Source organism: Sinohyriopsis cumingii, chromosome 17 (genome assembly GCF_028554795.1).
Source record: "Sinohyriopsis cumingii isolate HCF-2022 chromosome 17, ASM2855479v2, whole genome shotgun sequence".
In the NCBI taxonomy this organism is placed as follows: domain Eukaryota; kingdom Metazoa; phylum Mollusca; class Bivalvia; order Unionida; family Unionidae; genus Sinohyriopsis; species Sinohyriopsis cumingii.
The window spans coordinates 27,783,779-27,798,241 of NC_142977.1; the positions used below are offsets into that span (position 1 = coordinate 27,783,779).

The window sequence follows — 14,463 nt, forward strand, 5'->3', positions numbered from 1 at the left end:
GTGTAATACTATTTCAGACAATTATATCAAAATTATTTTATTCAAATAATTTGTTACACCATCATGGGTATTCACTCTATAGTTGGTTTTCTTATCTTTCCACTCATGTTGTTTGAGCAAATGCGTTCTCGCTATCACTGATATGTATCACTGAATGCGTTCTCACTATCACTGATACGTATCACTGACCGTTAATTTCAAAAACATATCATTTTAGTGAAGGTAACTGGCAAACAATGCAGGGAGAAGGTAATACCAAATATGAATATCTCAGAAATGTACAATTATACTTGCACTTCTACTCCATCCTATACGATTTTAACTAGAAGGGAACATAAACAATGCTTTTCATTGAAATTACATATAATTCACCAGTGATTTTGTCTACTTTGTATTTCTTGGCTATCCTTAATAGATCTTTACACTATTTAACTTACGGAAAGTTGACAATGTATAAACTGCCCAAAGCTACGGAATTGCCCCTAATAACTTCCTCCACAAAACGTCATTACTATCACGCTGCATTTTGATAGGGTGTGGACTAACGTATAGCCATCGGCTGAGAAAAGTCGGATGTATATAAGAGGGAACGTGCCTCAACACAGTCATAACACTTCTTTGATTTGCAGGACACTATACAGAACAGGTAGGCATATTTATGTTATTTACTGCAACTTCTCTTCTCTAACATATTTACTAGTTTACATTTGGAAATAATTTAATCGTATCGCTGGCTATTTATGTTGGTGGAGAAAGCATATCTTTCCCGTTTTTAAACATGCAATTACTGTTATCATAAGATATCTACTGTACATTAGTAAGAATTGCATCACTTACAAGTGTGATATCCATTGCAACTTTCTGCAACAGGTTTAGAGAAAGTCGCCGTCTTTTCTCAGAACCAGAATCGTCTAATAATGGAAGAGCCGTAACTGTTATTGCTCTATTAATTTACATCTATTAATCTTTCTTGGTCTGCATAATTATATTCATGTAGAACGAGACACAACGGCATTTTCATTTTAGTTTCGATAATACTGTACATATATATTTTAACTGACTAAATTTCCCATGAAAACCGTATTTTTTGTATTAACTACATAAAGCTTACCGATACCATTTTCTCCGCCCTCTGCATGTTAAAGGTATAATATTGGGTGTACCTTGTTGATTTTACCGGACATATCCCAATAGTTTGTCAAATATTCAGTCATCTAGTGAATCTATATTCCTGAGTAGTATGATTTATTACAATCTATTTTATTCAAGAATGAGCAAAGGCCATATTGTCTTTACTCTCTAATGCCTATTAAGTGCATATGAAGCCATTACTTTTATTCATAAGGTCTAGGTGTTGCATCAATACGATTGGCATCCAATTTAAAACTGTTTTAAAATAGAGAACTTCACTGTACAAACATTTGGCATGCGATATAAATTTACTTAACAATTCACAAATCTGGCACGGGTAAAACGGTAAACATAATATATCTCGATATCTACATCATTTTAGGCCTGAACAAAATTATACCACCCAAATGAAAAATCCATATACTAGCGAATCTTCCAAATCGCTCTGCAAAGACAAAAAGACGTATTTTAACCATTATAGATGCTTATTTTAGTGTATATTTAAAAGAATATGTTAATCGGTTTATCTTATTTTATTTCAGAATGAAAGTCGTCATTATACTACTGGTCATAACATGTTTGGCCTATACCAAAGGTTGGTGTTTCTTCAATTATATCCGAAAATGCATTTAAATATGTATGGACATCACATACGAATTCATATTGAACACTTGCGCAAGTGTCACGTTTGAAATATGAATAATATTCAAATGGAACTTCTCGTTTTTAGTTTTTGAACGAACTTTCCAAAGCACACACTAGGAATGATAAATTAAGTAGATAGTTTATACTTCATCTCAGTTTGATTTTTGTGTAAATGTGTTATCAAAATGCAAAGAAAGAAGAAAACCCCAATTGAAATGTTGTTTGGATTGGTTAGTTGATCCACGGCACAACAACGTAGGTAGGTTATTTAGTGTAGAAACAATCTGAGTACAGTGTCTTTCCCAAGAGCGCACTACGACAGCTGACATAGGCTGGTCTGATGGTAAGACTGGAACCCGCACCCATTTGGTTGTGTATACGACATGTTAACTTCTGATCCACCGTGTGGCGCCATTAAGATCTTATATAATCCATACAATGTATGAATCAAGGTCTGTTTATTTTCTATTGTATCGATAGGTTGAATCTTAAAATGAATTCAGTAAGAAATAACATCAACAGTAATTATCATAATAACGACGATATTCAATTCACTTCCGTGTATTGATTGATGCTTGTTGTCGTGTGGGGGATGGAAAGTAAAATGTGAAACGGACGGTGTCGAAATTTCTCCAGACTATTATGTTGAATATTAGCAGGCTTAAACATACATTTATGTACAACCGATGAAACAATGCTAACAAATTCGCCTTCGAGAAAGGTGTTTTAAACATACTTTGTTCCTGCGAACAATCATGAAATGGAATTGCTTTCAAAGGTTAACAACTGAAGCAGCAGGACTAGTTGGAAATTGTATAGATGATTAGAGTAAACCTCTGGTAATTGTCTGACGAGAGAGTTCGCTTACCTAACTGGAAAGAGGCACATTTCTCATTTTGATATGCTTGTACAGGAAATCGTCCAATACTACTGGAAATTTGTATGGAGTTTGATGACCAATTTTTTCCATGCCATTACTTCTTATATATATATATATATATATATATATATATATATATATATATATATATATATATATATATATATATATATATATATATATATATTGAGAATAAAGCTGAGATTTTGGGAGGAAAGTTAATGGAGATCGAAAGTTTGGAACTGTGGTACAATATTATATCAATAATGTTATGATTTATATCATTACAGCTACAATACCAGTGGAAATATATATAAGTATGTTCCTCCTTCGTCTTTGTTTTTATTACAGGTATGACAATTCAAAGTGGAGGAGTGGATACGCAACAGGCTCCTGGTAAATTACTGATTATTATAACTAGCTGTATTTTATTTTATTATTATTATTATTATATATATATATATATATATATATATATATATATATATATATAGGTAACGGTTTATTTATAAAAGTTTTTATCTTTGAAACGATGAATTAAATGCAAACTTAGACGAGCCATACTGACAACGAACACAATTACATGAAATGTAACGAAGTGCGCCAACAAGGTGTGATATATCCAAGTAAATACTAGCTAAATCCTCAATGTTCATTGATTCTGATTGCATTTTAACAAGCTAATCATATCACTGGATTTGAGGTTATAATGATGCTGTCTAATATTTCTCCTTCTCAGTGACCGATATGAGTTAGACAACAATATTTCGTTTCCATTAACTACGTTTAATTTCTGCAGTCGCAGTAAATGCAAGAACAAGAGAAGAAATAAATAAATGATTGAATAGATCAGCATGACACAGAACAAACGAATCAATGAATAACGACTTAAGTATCTCTTTACTGGTTTAATGTGTGCTTTTTTGTTGTCTGCTTGGTTAGTTTGTATGTATTAGCGATTAATTAATTTACTGATTTATCCGTCATTGTTCTAGTTAGAATACAACTAGATGACATCAGATACATCTACCACAACCTCCCTGCCGCCACGAAAGATCGACTGTTTTCCATACTCAGATGTACGTATTCCACAAAGCATGTATTATCTCTATGCTACTCTTACACCAATTTAATTTTCTGATCATACTCCTGGATTTGGTTTTGAAGAAAACCAAATAAAAATATATTTGTTTAAATATTAAGTAGCCTCTATTAATACTTTAAAACACAAGATTGGGAGCTTATCTATCTGACAATTGATCATTAGAAAAAAATAATGTTATCGGAAATGTATTTTTAAAAAAAATGATTGGTTATAATTAGTCACATTGATATACATGCATGCATTCAAACCACTTTTAAATAACGCTACATATAACCATTTGTTTGGCCTAAATAACCTAATCGTGCTGATGCGCCGCAAAAATATAATAAATCAATGTACTCAAACCTGCTTTGTAGATAACTTGATTTCGACCTTTCTTGTAGCATTTATCTACAGATCACTACCATATACGCCCAAATAAAACTATCTGACTGCTCTCTCTCTCTCTCTCTCTCTCTCTCTCTCTCTATATATATATATATATATATATATTCGTCTCCTGAAGTTGAATATACCAAGGGTGGAAAATATCATAGATCAATACAATAAACATACTGGCAAAGGGAAACTCGCCTTTACAGATCACATACATCTAAATTCTCGTAAGTTCGACTATCGATAAATATTGGTGTTTGAGAAAGCTTGCCGGTAGTTTTTCATGGGTCGTTAGTACTTTTCTGGGTCCTCTTCTATCAAAGATTCTGGATGTCATGCATGGCCTCTCATCTGGTGAAAAATGGTGTTAAACCCACACAACTAACCAACGATCAAGAGAAGCTGACTTCTCCAATGTTTCCTATCATGCCAAATGTTTGACCGTCTTATTTTTATTTAATTATTAGACAATTTTGTCTATAAACATGTCTTAAAGATTGTATTAGTTGTATAATTTCTTCCAGTTTTTGGATTGAGCAGTGACGACGTGGACCAAGCCTTGGATAATCCACCAGATGAAGTGAAACAGATGTTCGGGAGTAAGAATAAAATTATACATTTATTCTGATAAGAAAAGAGCTACCTCTGTATTTATATTTTACTAAGACGAGTATGTTGTAACATCAATCTCATTCGAATGGAAATATTTATGTCCGAATTCAAGATCGGGTTATCTATCTATTAAGACTATAAAGCAATTATTAATCCGATATAAAAGAGAGGTCCAATAATGGTAAATTCATTAGTATCCTTCAGGTATCAGACTTCGATGACTATATCTTGACGGGAAAAGAAACTTATGCGACATATCTTAACGCATGTTCATCGTGTACCAGGAATTAAGTAATCTTTCCACAAAGAAATAGCTACAAAATATTCACAAAATCCTTAGTAAAACAACTAAGCTGCATCATCGGTTAATTGTTCTTAAGGTACATCTAAATGCTTGAAGTAGGTAGCAATTTAAATACATGGAATAAAATATGAGTGTTTTATGTTGGTTTCAAAAACAGTGTAAGCATATTGTCCATGTGTACAGTCACAGAGTCCTCATTTGTTATGTAATTTATGTACAGTTTTTTCTTTAAAAATATTTAAAGCGATTGTTGGAATGAACTGTTTATCCGTTTGAAATGTGAGGTATAATGTTCTCGTATGTATTTATCACACAGAGACTGTTCTTACAAAAGTGGTTACATAATGCATGCCAACGGCATAGGCAAAATATGACCGTTTGAGACCTATCGGTAAATTTAATATGCATACTAACGGCATAGGCAAGATATGACCGTTTGAGACCTATCGGTAAATTTAATATTATAAATCTTGTTTTTCTTATATTTTTGGTGTTTGCTGTGCCGAAGCAAAACAAAAAAACACAAAGCAGTTTCGGGGATTAATGCAACTGCCGTATCTCAATTACATAGCAGACATATTGCTGGACCATATTCTTTCCTACTGCAATAAAACCACATATTATGAGACCAAATACAACTGGAATACTCTCTTTAATTGTGCATAAACAAACATACTGCTCCATATAGTCATTTCTACTGGACGCTTTTCTTCACTATTGGAATTATAAAAGGCACACCAGACCCTCCGATAACATTCGCTGCGGTACTACATTACTGGGGATATATTAAAATCGTGTTATTTCATAATATCCTATTATGTTAACTAGCAACTGGTCAAATAACTATATACATACATACATACATACATACATACATACATACCAAAATAAAATAAGTTACAAATGTCGTCCCTTGCCTCATCCATCGTACCCTCAGATATCTGAATTGGGTTTCTCTCGTGATCGAACAGTGTTGTCTGCAAAGGTGAGTCAAAGATTTTCTTATCTCTTTTTTCGTATTTTCCAGCATCGGGAATGAGCGTTGATGATATGAGAGCGGCCGTGAATAACCTACCTGAACCGCTGAAAAGGATGTTATAACCTAAACAAAACAATCATAACTTTATTCCGGCAACGAAATGGGCTATCCTTGCGGTTTTATTACACCGAAATAACCATTTTAATTAAATGCCACTTAATGCAAGCGTTCAATATTGTTTTTTAATATTATATAATCGATTACACTTCATTTCACTGTCTGTACACTTTTGTACACCAACTGAGTTTGTCGTAAGAAATAAATGATATGTTGAAACATTTCCCGTGGAGTTTGTAATGAATTGAGTTCACAATTTTATAAATATAGGTTTTTTTTAATATCTTGTTTTCCAAGATTAATTTGGATTCTTAAGTTCCCTGAGACTTATTAATATTCCATTCTAACAGAATACAGCAATTAGGTTTGATTTTAATAAATTCTGGTAAATATAATTTGTGTCACTGAGTTAATGGTACATTATGAATTAATGAAAAATTCTTTCTCGCGAATGAAGAGATGATGCCATTTTAATTTATCACGCCTATGCAATAGAATTTGGCATACAGCTTTGTTATAACAAGGTCGCTTGAAATCTCTACAACACTTTCTGGCAAAATCTTAGAGAAACTGTGATTCATGGTTTGAATAGAAAAGTTGTCCATGGAGCTTGATCCAACGCTTCTTCCATTATGACACATTAGCTCGGGAATGTATATCAGTCGGACACATTTCTGCCTGAAAGTACATGAAATCATTGAATTAATTTTACTAATCAACACATATTTACTAATAAATCTTCCTGCCTAACAATTGAGTTATGATGTATCCTATAAAGTCTTAGCAAGTATCTAATGCATACAAGGGTTTCGTGTATGGGATTTTAATTTTTACAAGCTTATAACCAAAGCATATATGGAAGCCCAGGTAAGCTTTTTCAAATCTGAACATTAAAAAAATCGAATGTTTGTGAAAACAAACATGATAATAAATTTACACAAATTAGACTAAGAAACTTTAGAAAACTCCTAAATATAAATATGTTAAAATTAAGAATAAAACATTGATAATTAGACCTGAAGGATATGTTACAGATGTCGGAAACAATTATTAAAATAATGAAGAAAAAACATCAAAAACCACATATTAAAAAGAAATAAATAAGGTAAATACAAATATTTAAAACATCATATTAAAAATAAACAATTAGGATTTGTGCACTAACACACTCACGTGCACATCTGCACACCACTACACTTGCAAAAGAAAGGGGTGGGTAATTAAAGACCATATGCTTACATTCACTATCCAATATACCTCCACACATAAAAAAGGAAGGGCAGTAGCAGAGAGGGCGAACAGACTCTAAATGGTTCACTCGTATTTTCGCAAAATAAGCCTTCCTGGAAAACACAAACAATCGCGATTTTTTTTAAGTATCTGACATGAGACGACGCTGTTCAGCGAACTTTATTAGTCTCCAACCCCACTTACTGGTTATCGCGACTATCAGTGATACCCCGAAGGAAAAATATGCGATCGTTGGTGACAATTTGGAGGCGCGCCCTCTCTGCTGCTATGAATTAAAAAATTGTTATACCAAATAATGGTACATTCGGAATCTTACACAGCTAGACTAGCCAGAGAGCGAGAAGAAGCACTTAAGAAATATATCCCTGTAAAATATGAGTTCAAAATATTTTTACAATTACAACAAGAAGCTAAGGAAGGTTTCCACAGAATCAACTGAACTATTGTTTAAGCCTGTTACTACATCATTATCGTGTACTGCTCAACTACTAAATGTTGCGACAGAACAGTTAGCAACCACAGCTAAACAATTCGCTGAAGCAGCTGCTAAGTCGGCCACTATCAAGGAAGTTGCAGCAAGACCGCCCGAAGAAGTTTTTGTAGATGCGTCAGAAACGCTACCTGAAGCCGAAGCTCCGCCGGAATACAAACCCGGTAAAGCAAAACTCAACGAGATTGTGGGAAAAAATATTAAGATGAAAAATTACGATAACGCGGTTAATCTTGTAGGTGAATTTAATAATCATGAAAACTACCTGGTGCCGGGTTCACCGCCGTTAAAGTATGACCAATGGGAACGGTTGGTGTTTACTACACATAAAGGTATTCAGCGGGTCACGACAAAATACGAAAAAGAGTTTGAACAGTTTAAGAAAGATGTTCAAGCAAGGGTCGTTGCATGCCCTGTTGTGACTGCAGATCTGTCAACGCCGCTATAAACACCATTAAAAACAACCCCGATAACAACACAGCCGACTAGCATAAAAAATATCTGGTAAGGGTTTGGGGAGTGATTTTATTCCCTGCCCTGATAGTATTTTCAATGATGTTTCGCGGTTAGAAGTTCTCATAGGAGGAAAACGAGCTGGAAACAACTCACCGGAAATAATTAATGAAGCAGCTGTCGGCGATTATTTCAAGGTGGTGTCATGGATGCTAGTATTTACCGAGAACTCGTTGATGAACTCGTTGATGATTACAGCGATTAAACAGTAGTGAATAATATAACAATGGTCATGTATAATAGACACTATACGCCCATGCAGGTCAGAGTAGTAAACTCACGATTACGAATCTATAGAGCAACCTACGGAGACGGACTCGGCAACGTGGTTCAGGGTTTATTTGCGGGGTTAGCACCGAAAGTTGGTCCTCTTGTAAAACAATTATCAATGAAAGCCATTAATGGTGTTGGTGGAAAAGCTCCTGGCGCAATTGCCAACGTTGCTGGTAAGGTGCTCTCGGCAATCAAAGAAAGACTAGCACGATTAATAAGACGAAAATCATCACCGGTGAAATTACCAAGCACCGAAGTTATGCCCGCGGATGTTAGTAAGGTGATAAATTAAGCTGCAAATCAGAAACTAGCGGCGTTAATAGGTCAGGAGTCTGATGCCGCACAAAGATATATAACAGCGAATTTGATAGCAGGAAGTGGACTTTGTGTGCGACGACGATAATCATCATTTGAAAGATAGGTATTGTATAAAATGTTTAAGCGCATATCCGACCCAGCATTTGACATAGATGCGCCGGTCCAGAAAGATGACTCAGTGCGTGATTATCAATTTTATTCCTATGATGCAGTTAAATCGGAAGACCCAGGGCGTATCGAACTTCAAGTTCATGATGCAAATAGATATTTCCTACCTTGTGAGGCGTTTACTGAAGTAGAAGGCGAACTTGTAAAGGCGGATGGTAATAACTACGGTGCCAATGACCGAGTTGGTTTTGTTAACAACGGAATTATGGCATTGTTTAGTAGCGCCACCTACATGATCGATGGAAAAAACATCGAATCCATCCAGGATAATGTTGATGTTGCTACAACAATAATTGGTCTAGCAAGATATTCTGACTACTTTACAAGATCAGCTGGACCATCGATGATATTTGCTAAAGATATTACCGACAACGCCGATCATGTTCAGTATGTTATAGGAACACCAAAAAAAAATCTCTGCTGATGCTGCCGCGGATATGGGGCCAGTAGTTATGAGCGCTAGCGAGACTTACAACTTAGGATTTGCAACACGCCGAGCAATGTTGTCAGGAGACAAAAAGAGTTTTTCATGCGCGATTCCACTAAATCACATCTTTGGATTTTTCAGAGATGTTAGAAGGGTTATTTTTAGAGCCAGACACACAATTGTGCTTTTTAGAAAAAAATGATGATAATGATGCAATTTGGCGAGGAGCTGGTGTTGTTAATGCTGATGCTGGTGCTGATGCTCTTCTTGCTGGCAGAGTAAACATAACAAAACTTTCATTGTGGATGCCGGTATTAACTCCATCTATCAGAGAAGAACCGCGATTACTCTCTTTTATGAACCAAGGTGGTAAATCATTGCTGTCGTGGTTAACAGTAACCACAGACGACATCCAAAGTTCCGTCAGGGGTTTATTTACTTGGCATATAGCATCACAGCAGGATGTTTCTGCGCCACGACATATTTTTATTGCATTTCTGGATAAAACCCGATTTGATAACCAAAAACGCTCCCATATGATATTTGACAAATTTGATGTTACCGATGTTTCGTTGAGAATAAATGGACAACACGAACCATCCGAAGATATATCATTAAAATTAGCACATAATCGCACATAATCATGTGGCACGTGTATACCATCGCTTGCTGACGTTTATGTCGCGTAATACAAATATATATACCGGACTGCAAATATCACAGCTTGATTTTACAAATCTGTATCCGATTTATTACCTTCCGCTGGAGCATCTTTATTTATCCAAGCAATCTGTCGTTGATTTACACTTCCGAGCTCATGTTGGTGACCCGCCAGTTGGTGGTGCCGACGCTGTTTACAGAGCAATCGTGGTCATACTCAGTGACAAAGAAATGTTACTTGAAGGTGCTAGTGCTCGAATGAGAGTCGTTGATGCACCAATGAAAAACATGTAGTTTTCAAAAACATGTAGACAGTTAGATCAATCGCGTTAATTATAACAATGTTGTATAGTCACGTTAATGTCACTCTGACTTCTGGTCAGGTAAAAATTTACAATCGAAAAACGCGAGTGTGTGTGGGACAACGATAACGCTAAAACATGAACAAATCGCTAATGGTGGCCCAAACAAGATATCGCTGACTAAAACCCAACTAAGACATTTCAATAAAGCAAAACAAGCAAACTGGAACTCAACTTGATTTTGCTCCAAAAGCCATCAAGGATATGATTAAAACCGGTGATATATTTCCACTTCTTGCGCGTTACCAGCAATAATACCGGTGCTGCCCCAGCTGTCGCAAAAGCAGCCACGTTAGAAGCTATTGGAACAGCTGCTGAAATGGCATTAAAGAAAGCAACTGAAAAAGATACAAAAAAAAAGGACGGGGTCTAAGACTTCCAGGAATTCCACCCTCATCGTACCCAAAACGGTTTTGAAACCCAGCGACATCACACCGATGTCAAATTTTGATTTGCTCGATGCTGCTAAACAACTTAAAATAAAAAATTTCAGAGGTATTTTTATGAGAGATCAGTTACCGAGACAACCGAATAATTCAGAAACTGGAATTATTAATCTCGATAACAGCGATGGTCCAGGAACTTATTGGGTTGCTTACGCGATACATCCACGTGGAATTATCTATTTCGATTCGTATGGTTTGCACCGCCAGTTGAATTTCTAAAATATGCACGAAGCACTCCAGCTCCTATTCCAGTCTGGTATTCAACGCTACCAACACAAACACTAACTGATCCGCCAATATGCGGCCGTGAAGTAATTAATGTGCTTGACGCGTTATCAAAATCAACCAAACCGACTCACACAGTCGTGCACGAGTATACCGCGAGTCGATTTAACATTTTAAACAATCCCTAAAGAATAATGGTTGATATTTACGGAAGATCTCTCATCGAAGCAAAGATAAAATAACGCGGTGATATAGATTTATTAAAGTATGCTACCAAAGATGAAATTGACAATCTTTTAACGCTATCCGGGATAGACCCAGATGAGGTTGTTATTTTTCAATTTTTGAAATACCTCAATTGGTTACTGTGTAAAATAATAAATGGCACCCCTGACGAAGTCAGCGACGACAAAGTCAATGACAGCATCAACGACAACATTAGATGCGCAAAAATATAGATACGATCAAGTACGCGAATGGCAATCAGAGTTAAAAACCCTCATCGACAAATGCATAACGCGAGTAGAGAAATATAAACGACGAGCAGTCATCCTGGATGCTATAGTATACTCAGTATCCGCGTTAGTTGCATCCACCGGAGTAGTATTATCAGCACTAACGCCAGTAACAACTGCAATCGCAGTAACAATATGCGTTTCATCATCAGCGGCAATCGCAGGTGTTTTTAATATAATCGCGAAAAAAAATATCTTCATGCACGAGCACAAAATTGCACGATTATGTCACACAACTAAACACAGTAACAGCGGCATACTCAAAATTATCGTCTCTGATATCATCAAGCCTTGATGATACAACAATATCAGATTCCGAATTCGCTCTAATGGTTAAGATATACGAAGGCTGCACCCGCCATTTAAAAACAAAAAAGATAAATAATGACAGAATTACTTCAACAGATAGCTGAAAATACAAGCCCCAAAAGAACTTCGATGATAACAGTAAGCTCGACTAAACCAGAATTCATTATTAATTTTCCAACTGCGATTCCGGTGAAAGAAATCGCATTAGCACAATTACGAGTATACTACAGTTGGCCCAATATTAAATCAAAATCATTCGGCGGATTACCAGCGAAAAATTCGTTTGTGTTCGCAAATAAAAATAAACAAGATGGTACACCCGACTGGAACGTCATTGGGTTACCAGCCGGGTCTTATCAAATTGATGAAATTGATGAGGAATTACAACATCGAATAAAAAATATCACAGGAAAGGAATCCAAGATAGCAATAACTGTTCATGAACCAACCCTGGCTTCTGCAATTGAGATAAGCACTCCCGACTACGCCGTGGATATATATCAGAGTTCGATCAGAACAGTGTTAGGATGGCCTGAAATCCCACCTGAAGCACCACCAATACCACCAGAACCGAAAAAGTCTGATTATACCTCCTACTATAGATCGTATCACGGAATTACACCAAACTACGAGGTTTTTTTTACAATTTTTACAAACGGTCAACGTTAGGTAATGTACTTGAACTTCGCGGTTCTGGTTTCCAATGGTTTTTTGCTTATGAATACGATCGGCAGGGAAAAGAAATATATTCTAATATTAACCTGGATGTGATCGATCGATACTTTAGAGTTGCTAATCAAGATCAAGAAACACAGCGACTACAACAAAGTTTTCAGGAGCATCTTCTCGATATAACAAGTTCACGCAGCGAAATCATTAAACAAATTGAGATATTAAATCAGATTATATTCAATATGGAGTATTTTAACCAGCGATTAATTCAGGCGATAATCGATCATGTTGACGAAAAAACCAAATATAAGCAACAATCTTTAGATGCATATTCGCTAACAGAAGCTGAATTGCCAGATTTTAAATTTCCCGGGTATAACGTATACGAACTAAAAAAATCAATGATCTCATTGATGAATATTTTCCCGACATACTCGCAGAATGGAAAAAAGCATTACCACCGGCAACTATTCTCCGGCACAACAATGACCCCGAAGGGCAAGGACGACATGTATCCCCGGAAATCGTAAATATAACTTCTGTGGTCGCGGTCAATCTTGTGTGTGATGTCATTGATGGCAGCTACAGCACAGACGCGACAGTATCAAATCAAGCGTAGCAAGGATTTGTTCTTTATTCATTCACCCGAAAGATATACCACCTGGATATGTGATTGTGCAAGAGCCGATCAATCCGGTTTATTTAAGGTGTTATAGTCCACTGTTATCAAGAATACATTTCAAACTAACAGACCAATCAGGCCACCTTCTGGATTTAAGGAATGAAACATTACATATTAATTTACTTGTGAAATCCTAAGGATTTCTATCGTAAAGATTTCCATCCTAAGGAGTTTGTCTTAAGACTTTTATCCTAAAAATCTATGATTTTCAAGGATTCCGATTAGACCTTACGAGTAATTATATAATGTACCAACATGTGAAGGTTTTTATACACGACAAGCAAGCACTTGAAAACTACATCAAAGAGGTGTTTATGCAGTCCCCGGTCGACACAGTTGATTTAGTTATTGATGCATTCGGTAATGAAGATTTTTTATTAACGCAGGGACAGTTGGATGAACTGCGGCAAAAACTTATTTCTATGATCACATGTGACAGAGGCCAAATTTTAAATTATGCACATTCCTGCATTAAATTTTGATCGGCTTAAGGAAATATTATTTAACTCATCAGATTGATACAAGTCAGATTGATATAAGTAAAAATAACTCACCAGATTGATATAAGTAGAAAAAATATTATCTGTATCAGATTGATGCAGGTAAAAATTATTATCTGTACCAGATTGATATAAGTAAAAAATATTTATCTGTATCAGATTGATACAGGTAAAAAATATTATTTTTTACTTTCGATTTCATTTCCGCGTATTTGACTTCCATTTCCCAATCATCTTGATTTCATCACCTTGATAAAATCTAGGGGTCTAACTCTCGATCGTTTCACAATCTGACATAATTTTTTTTAGTTGCCTTACGCGAGTACTAACTATTTTTTTATTCGTATTCTTGAGATAATGCTGATCTAATTTTTTCAATTGCATGAGACAACGAAACAAATTCATTTATTTGTGTTTCTTCTACTGCAGCCAGTGATTGATACATAGCAGTTTGAATTTTCTTTATAAATCTCTACTAAGCAGTCAAAATATACCGCCCTTCGC

General features: G+C 35.6%; 1 protein-coding gene across 1 annotated transcript; it reads left to right on the top strand.

The window, feature by feature from the left end:
• The first annotated feature begins 628 nt into the window (after positions 1 to 628).
• LOC149778309 (uncharacterized) lies at positions 629 to 6,371 on the top strand. Its single transcript, XM_089938302.1, has 6 exons — positions 629 to 646; positions 1,674 to 1,726; positions 3,008 to 3,052; positions 3,652 to 3,735; positions 4,661 to 4,735; positions 6,080 to 6,371. The coding sequence occupies exons 2-6, from the start codon at positions 1,675 to 1,677 to the stop codon at positions 6,151 to 6,153; spliced, it is 330 nt and encodes a 109-aa protein (XP_089794428.1). The 5' UTR covers positions 629 to 646; position 1,674; the 3' UTR covers positions 6,154 to 6,371.
• Positions 6,372 to 14,463: the final 8,092 nt, after the last annotated feature.

Excerpts from the sequence above, each read along its gene's own strand:
- LOC149778309 (XM_089938302.1), top strand. The coding sequence starts at position 1,675 with ATGAAAGTCGTCATTATACTACTGGTCATAACATGTTTGGCCTATACC. Across the intron at positions 3,053-3,651 it reads GGATACGCAACAGGCTCCTG|TTAGAATACAACTAGATGAC; the intron begins GTAAATTACTGA and ends TCATTGTTCTAG. Across the intron at positions 4,736-6,079 it reads AGTGAAACAGATGTTCGGGA|CATCGGGAATGAGCGTTGAT; the intron begins GTAAGAATAAAA and ends CGTATTTTCCAG.